The 8,234-nt window shown below is 31.7% G+C and overlaps 2 protein-coding genes across 3 annotated transcripts; one reads left to right on the plus strand and one right to left on the minus strand.

The window, feature by feature from the left end:
* Positions 1-61: 61 nt before the first annotated feature.
* On the plus strand, positions 62-3,623 carry LOC109799977 (uncharacterized). Of its 2 annotated transcripts, none has more exons than XM_020360648.3 (2): positions 62-219; positions 1,714-3,623. In XM_020360648.3, exon 2 carries the CDS (start codon positions 1,745-1,747, stop codon positions 3,242-3,244), a length of 1,500 nt encoding a protein of 499 aa, XP_020216237.1. In that variant the 5' UTR covers positions 62-219; positions 1,714-1,744; the 3' UTR covers positions 3,245-3,623. The 2 variants fall into 2 exon arrangements, with proteins under 2 accessions (XP_020216237.1, XP_082922839.1); XM_083066713.1 differs by having other exon boundaries at positions 88-219; positions 1,699-3,623.
* Positions 3,624-6,161: 2,538 nt separating this feature from the next.
* LOC109801315 (uncharacterized) lies at positions 6,162-7,574 on the minus strand. The gene has a single exon (XM_020362356.3). It carries the CDS (start codon positions 7,314-7,316, stop codon positions 6,348-6,350), a length of 969 nt encoding a protein of 322 aa, XP_020217945.1. The 5' UTR covers positions 7,317-7,574; the 3' UTR covers positions 6,162-6,347.
* Between the last annotated feature and the right edge of the window lie 660 nt (positions 7,575-8,234).

Below are 8,234 nucleotides of genomic sequence, written 5' to 3' on the forward strand. Positions count from 1 at the left end.
TCTACTTAACTTATTTCTGAAATGATTAAATTAAAGCGGTAGTTTAGTTTGTGTCTAAAATGAGTGCACTATAAATAACCCTCAGAATCAGATGCCATTGCCATGAAACAAACACATTCATCTTTCTGCACTTCTGCTTGCTTGTTGCTTGTTGGTAGCCATCGGAGGAAGCAATCTCAAGTCACAGAAATACAAGTTCCATAACCCGAATTATTCCAGGTATGAACGTTGTTAGTATTACCTGTTTATCATTTTCAATACATAAAACCTAATTATTATTAAGATTATAAATAATTATTAATTTAATTGATAGTTATACATTTATCTTATTTTCATCTTAGTTTTTAAAGTCTAAAAGACAAAATTAAAACGTATCATGTGTCTTAAAAAAATTGTAATTAATATATCTCAATAATGTGTTTAATTAAAATTATTTCAATAAAACAATAATAATTAATACATGAAATAATATATATTAGATCTTATATAAAAATAAATAAAATAATATTTTAAACGAAAGTTTAAGATGAAAGATAATATAATTTATATATATATATATATATAATTATACATAAGAATTTAAAAAAATTATAGATAACATATTAACATCATTTTTTTTAAAAGAAATTAAATGGTTTAAATTAAAAACTACAATGTATTTTAAGTTTATTTTATTTATATTATATTTTAATTCTTATAATTGATAAAAATGATGTTAAAACACACACATATAATATATATATATATAACTTTTTGTAGACTATAAAAAATGAGCTAATTCCAAAAATTTATGAATATAAAGATAAAAATAAATGAAAATACTAAACACTAAAATTAAAAAAAAATGATCAAGCAATTGTGAAGGTTTAATTGTCTAGTCTTTTTGTAAGATGAATGTTATTTTTAATTTATATACTATTAAATTATCTAGTCTTTTAATGATTTAGGATAGGTAGCCCTTTTTAATAATCTATGATAACTCTGATACCATCTTAGAATAATATATTTGAGCCTAACTCAATTCTACAAAATTAGTTTGTTTCCACTTATATATTATTTAATTATTTAATCTCTAGTCGATGTGAGACTTAATTTTTTCTCAATAGGTTTAGATCAAAATCAATTGGTTAACTAAATTATTTTAAATAATTTATTTTGGATTATATGGTTATAAATTAAAAAATGTCTCTATTTTAAATTTTGGTTAAAGAATGTTTATTTTAAATTTTGATTAAAGAAAACTCTTAATGTAATTGTATTTTGGTTATTTTTTTTCTAGTAAACAAGTTATCTAGTACCTTTAATTATGAGCTCCTTCAACATTTCATTATTCCTTGTCATATATTCTAGTAATGTTATATCTCCAATTGTTTTAGCTCTAAAATATGAATATTTTATTCATTATTTGTTGTGTATTGTTCATTTAAATTAGAAGTTAATAATATTAATAAATTATGACCAAATCTCTTGATAAGTAGTTCGCACTTTATAAATGTGGTCTAGATAATATCACTATTGCTAGTAAGAGTATTTACTCCCTTAAAGATTTGAACAAGCCTTAAGTAATTTTGCATCCTAAATTTGTAGTTGTTTGACAAATTTGGTGGAATTTTTTTTAAGTCTTTTTCTTACTTATCAATCTTGTTGAGTAGCCACTAACTATTAGTGACAAGATGTGATATCTTTCATATATACTAGTATTCATTTGGACAGGTCTGGGAAAAAAAGTGAGGCTAAAAAAGAAATGTTAGGCATGTTCAAGGCTTCTCCTCAAAGGAATACAAGATGCAAAGACTTCAAGGTGAAAAATGCTCTTCAAATATGTGTTCTAATTGGTGTTTGTATTTGGTTGGCTTATCTAGCTCAACATTCTCGTCAAGAAAAGGCATCCTATGGTGAAGACACAAAATCAGGTAGTGACTCTAGTGAAGTTGTAAAGTTGGGGAGGAAAGATCCTAATATTTATGTGGAGCAATCTTCTATCATAGACACAAAGCACAAGGAGGAAGAGAATGAAGAAGAAAACAAGTATGAAGAGCAAACCAAAACAGATAATATTAATGGTGTGGAAGATGAGATTCAAATGCAAAAAAATGAGCAAAATAACAATGAAGAGAAGTTAGAGCATGGAAATGATCCAATGAATCAAGACATTAAAGAAAGCATTGTGGCCAACAAGGAAATCGAAGAGAATGAGCACAGGGACAACATGGAGAGTGAAGACAACAAAAATAAGGAGGGCAATAAAAGTAGGGAGATTAGTGATGAAAAAAATGAGTCAGAAAAAGAAGAAACAAGAGAAACAGAGAAGGATGATAAAGAGAACGAAAAGATCGACCAAAACATAACTGAAGCAGAGGAGGAGCATAAGGAGAGAAATCACAAGCAAGATAGTAAAGATGGAAGCAATGCAATAGAAAACGAAAAAGGAAAGAATGATGAAATTCATGAAGTGGATTTATCTGAAGATCCAATTCAAGATCAAGATCGAAAAAAGAACAATGAGGATGTTAGAGAAGAAAGTTATGCCTTTAATGTTGTAGGTATGAACAAAACAGAACAATTTGGTCGAAGAGAAAATAATGAATTTGAGTTGGAGTCTCAGGCAAATGGTACTGAAGTAACTTATCTTCATCAGAATGAGATGGTTTTAAATGAAACAAAAAAAACTACTCAAGTGACTAGTTATAATGTCACAACAACCAACCAAGGAAAGGGTAGTGAGAATCAGGTAGAGAAAAAGAACGATTCACATAAGAGTTTTAATGTAGAGTCAAATGAGCAAGAACGTCATAATAAGCCTTCAAGTGATGATGCAGAAACTCTTCAGTCACAGAATGAGACTAACACAACAACTAATACAACTGAAAAACAATTTGAAACATCAGAAAACTCCATAGTAAAGGACTCTAGTTTGCACAATACAACACTAAGAATGAATTTTTCTAATTCAAATGTTGCAACGGAGCATGTTGATTCCACCTTAATAAATTCCTCAAGAACTTATGAGAGAAACACAACTAATGAAGAAGATAATGGCCAAGAAAATGCTAATGGCAACGATCATGATGGGTTAGTTAGTGCTTCTAATTCTTCTATTCTTGAAGAGGAAGATGCATCCTCAAAGAAAAATGATGATGTCGAACAGGTTGAGAATGAGAACATTAATATAAGAGAAAGTGAAGGTGAAGACAAAAATGAATTAGTTGAATCACAAAAAGAGAAAGAAGAATCAATACATTGATTAGAGATGACCATTAACAACCCCAAATTGAATTACCAAGACAGTTCTTATTTTACAAATCATTAGGATGTGGAATAAGTTTAGGAGCTTTGTCAGGAGCAAAAACAACAATTAATCATAATGAAGTTGAGGCCACAAAGTGATACTAGTCAATAAATCAATTGTATCGTGATTTTTTCTTTCTTTTAATCTTACTCCATTTCTTGTTTTTGTTGAGAAATGTATTGTACTTCAATTGTATGGTGTTCTTTGACTTCTTACAATTTGTTGTTGCAATAATAAGATTATCCAAAAAAGACATGATATATCGAGTGATATATAAGAAATTTTGATGAATGAATCATTTTATATATGATTTATTGGATCACACTTCTTGTTATTATATACTTTTGTTGATTCTTCAAAGCATTCAATTAATAAACTTTAGACTTTTTTTTTTGCATGATTTCATCCTACAAAAATATGAAAAGAGAATAATGAAAATAGATACAAAGAAAAACCATCTACTATGTTAGGATTAAATATTTTTTTTTATGTTCTTGTCAAAATATAGATACTATATTGCCAAAGTAATCCTTGATCAAATTCAAGTTTCATTAAGATGGGGATTACTTGCAAAAATGTGAAATGCTATCTCCTCTAAAAAAATATATGTCAAATTATCTTATGAATCACACTAAAGCAAACACTTATCGATTAAATTGACTATAATTTATTTTATTTTTTAAAAATTCATTTTTCAATCTTACCCGTTGTCCCACACTTGTACCACCCTTTAGACTTTTTTCATGTCATCTTTTTCTAAACTTAATGTCGACGGTCTTTCCCCGCTCCCCCCTCTCTCCAAGTTTTGTTCAATGAATTTCACCCACAAGATTTAATTTTCAAGTACAATCTCAATGCTGTGTTTTCTTTTTGTTGAGAGCTTTGTGCTTCCTATGGTGGGAGATATGGTAGAACATTGTGGGGTGGGTCTGTAAACAATGATAGGGCAATTTGTGCACAAAATGAGTGATGGAAAAACATTAATAATGATTTTATCTTTCTACTTACATGAGGGGACCTTGGGGAGTCAGGACATGGGCACTCAAACGCATTTCAGAGAATGCATGTTTAGGTGAGTCGGATAGGCAATGGTCGAGAGTTATGGGGATCAAGTCAGAGCGAGGTAAGTAAAGTCAGGGAGGATGAGTTCCATTTGCAACTCATTAAACTTCAGGTTGGGGAACCTTCAAAAGTACATTTAGGAAAAACATGAGGTAGTAGGCCTAAGCGACATGCTTCAGTTGTCGACAAAGCCACTCATGGCTAGGTTCCCTAATTAAATTAATTTGGTCCAAAACTTGTTTGATTTTTAGTTTTTTTTTCTATACATTTGATTTAATTTAATGCTTGCCATAGCTAATTCAAATTTAAAATAAATCACTAAATATTAATTAATTTTACTATCACAGAAAATAACGAATAACATGTTTAATCATGTCAATTTTTAACAAGTTGAACATTCATAAGCTTCCCAAAATTCAAGTCTTCAATGAGGTCATTTTGAAGCCCATATTCAACAGCACCAATGACAATGCGTGTGCCCATACATGAGATGGTATGAGACAAACCTTATTGATCGTACCTTTTTGACCATGTGTAGGGGTATATCTAGAAAGAATTAAAAAAAAAAAGATTAAAATAAATAAATATTTTATAGCTAAATGAGTTGACAAGTGTTAACTTTAACTGGTTCAGAGGATTAGTTGGCTACTTTTTTCAAAGAGTGTATCACTTCTCCCTGCAAGATACCATATTACAGAATCATACAATCCTATTATATGAAATGTTCCAAAACTAAATACAAGTCACCCCAATAAATGAATTCCAATAGTTTCTTTGACAAATCCAACGAAAGTTTTTTGTTATATTTATTATTTTATATGTTTATATCTCGTTAAAATTGGATAACAATTTAAAAATAATTAAAATATTCATATTTTAATATATTTTAAAAAATATATATTACGTCAATTTTATTTTATAAGAATAAAATATCAAATTATCTTATATTAATATAAAATTTTGTATATATATATAATATAAAAATAATTTTTTTTAATCTAACAGTTAGATTTATAAAATTTATCTTTAATATAAAATTATTGAACAACATAATAATTAGTAAAAATTATACTAATATTATTATAACTTTGTTTATATATATATATATATATATATTAATGACTCATTATATATAAATCGACCATAACTCAATTCTTAAGACAAGCTGTACAATATAATTACACATTTATTTTAATAGAGTAATACATAAATAATTGTTAAACTAATTGAGATGTAAAAATTATTCATAGTTAACTGTTGCTCATGTGCTTTGATCATCATGTCATTAATTCAAAATTGAAAGCGACAAACAAGAAAACTGAGCAAAAATTGGTGAATTTGTACATATGAAGTAGACTATTGAGCTATACTAAAATTGTTTTAGGGATAAAAAATCTGTGGACTAATAATTCCCAATGGGTTGCCACTTGCATAAAAAACACGGACTATTTTTCTTTGGCCGGTTCTAACACTGCTTCGCATCACTACTATCACCCAAGTCACATTTCTAGAAAGGACATTTTTTCCGATTCTCACTTAGTGACCAATTGTCATAAATGGACAACTCCTGTGACAAATTGTTATATACTCCTCATTTGATCAAAATGATAAAAATCTCATGACCACCCAATTGAAGAATAATAAATAAACCCCCAAAATTTACAAATGCGTAATGTTCTTGGCTTCATAAAAAGTGGTCCAGGAAGGAAGCTTGAAATGGAAGCACATCCACCCTATAGGGCGAGTCAATTCAATTGTCATGTTCCATGTAAATTCCCACGATTCCACTCCTTTTTTATGCCACAAAATGAGGGATTAAGATCAGTCTTAGTTACTTCAATAATAATTAAACTTAATTTACAATTAAAAAAAATGGAGTCCACAGAAACTCAGAAATTAAATTCTGGTCTTGTATATGTATTCTATTTCTATAATCTATATATGTTAAGAAAAAAAAGGAAAAAGAAAAAAAAGTGTAGGTGAAAAGGTTGATTAATTAAGAGTGTGTTGGTGGTCCTGATGATTTGGCTTCATCACCAAGGACCCCAAGCGAGTACACGACATCCTCCCTGGACCAGCCCGCACGCAACAAAAGCAAGGACAAAAGTGTCACGTGCCAGGCGACGCCCTCTTTGTCTTTGAAATTCAAGGAATCGTGCTTCTTCTGATTCTGATTCTCTTCCAGCGTCATCATGTCGCGTATCTCCTCCTCCCTCCACCCACCCTCCCTCAGCCGCCACACCGCCTTGTCCATGCACCCGGCCACCCCTTTCTCCACGGCGCTGCCCCACCACCACCACCGCCCGCAGCGCGCCTCCGCCACCTCCGACCAGAACCTGACCCTTCTAGCCGCGGTGGCCGCCCACACGGGCTCCTCCGAGTCCCGCACCAGAAACTCCCGGAAGAACCCCGCCACGTCGAAGCTTAGCAGCAAAACTTGGCCATCCTGGTCAATGTAGAAAATGGGGTTCCCAGCACCGTCGGTGGAGGAAGGGATATAACAATGTCGATAAATGGGAACGAGAGGCGGCGCGTCGTTTAACAGCCCCCTCACGGCTCGGGTGATGTCGGATGGCTGGGGGCCCCAGGAAGGGTGCCAAAATCGGGTCTTTGCGACCCGACGGAGAATGGAGGCTGCTGGGAGGTTTAGAAGAATTTGGAGCTGTTGCGTTGAAGAGGAACGCCAATTGGGGAAGCCTTGAGAAACGGGAAGGCCTTGCTGGAGAATCACGCGAAGATCCGCTGGAAACGAGAATCTTAATTTAGATTCTATGTTGGTGAGTTCCGCCTCCGAGAGTCCTTTCTCGATTACCATGTTCGACGATTTCAGGCTGTTTAGGAGCTCGTTCGCGTATGCCGCGAATGAGAAGCATATTCGTTTCGCTTTCGCCCTTGCAATTGGTGGCTTCGATTTCACTCTCCCACCTTTCTCCTTCTCTTTAACGCTGCTCATCGCCGTCGCCATTCTCGATTTTTCTCTATTGGGTATCAAAACAGAGAGTGGTTCCGCTGCATTAGGATTAGGATTGAATGAGTCCTTGTGACTTGTGTAGAGAGAGACAGAGTTTGACTCTTTATAGGTTGTTTGTTTTTGTTAACGTCTAGAGGGGACTTGCATTAGGAATGTAAACTCTATCAATCTCACACCGAGACCGCAACCTAGTTTTCTTGCTATTCACCCACGTGTTAACCTTTCATTCGCAATTTTCTTTCTTTTTTTCCTTTCTCAAGTATTCCTCTTTAGCTCTAGCCAGTTTTCATAACACTTCATTTCTGAATTACACCCACATTTGTCTTTTAGGTAAAAGTGCTAATAGAGAAAGGACTATAAACCATATAATATAATATGTCCATTCATGGCTTTCTAATATTAAATGATAAACGATTCTCTTCCCTCTTGCTATAAAATGGCCTTATTATAAATGAATTTCTACAGTTGGAACAAAGAGAAGATTTTTGGATTTGAAATGTAATTTCCATGCTGGCTTTATTATTTTCACAATGACTTGGGGATCTCTATTATCTGCTCGCTTAATAAATTCCAACTACAAGTCATAACATTCAATTCAACAATTGCGATATCCTACCATAAATTTCGGATCACAGATGCTATGCACTAAATATAAACAATTATTTTCTAAACAAAGGTTATTAAATGTTTCTAAAAGTATCATTAATTGCAAAATTTATCTCTATAATCCGATATTCCCTTCTATCCTTTTTATAAACATGCTAAATTTTAATTCTTTAACAACATTTTTTTTATATTTATTAAAATATTATTATATATTATATAAATATTATTTTATAACATTTTTTTGAAAAATGTTCATTATAGATAGAGTAACATTTTTTATTTCAATATTATTCTTTTCAATTGTTT

The sequence above is a fragment of the Cajanus cajan genome, chromosome 11, assembly GCF_000230855.2.
Source record: "Cajanus cajan strain Asha chromosome 11, NIPB_CcT2T_4, whole genome shotgun sequence".
NCBI lineage: Eukaryota > Viridiplantae > Streptophyta > Magnoliopsida > Fabales > Fabaceae > Cajanus > Cajanus cajan.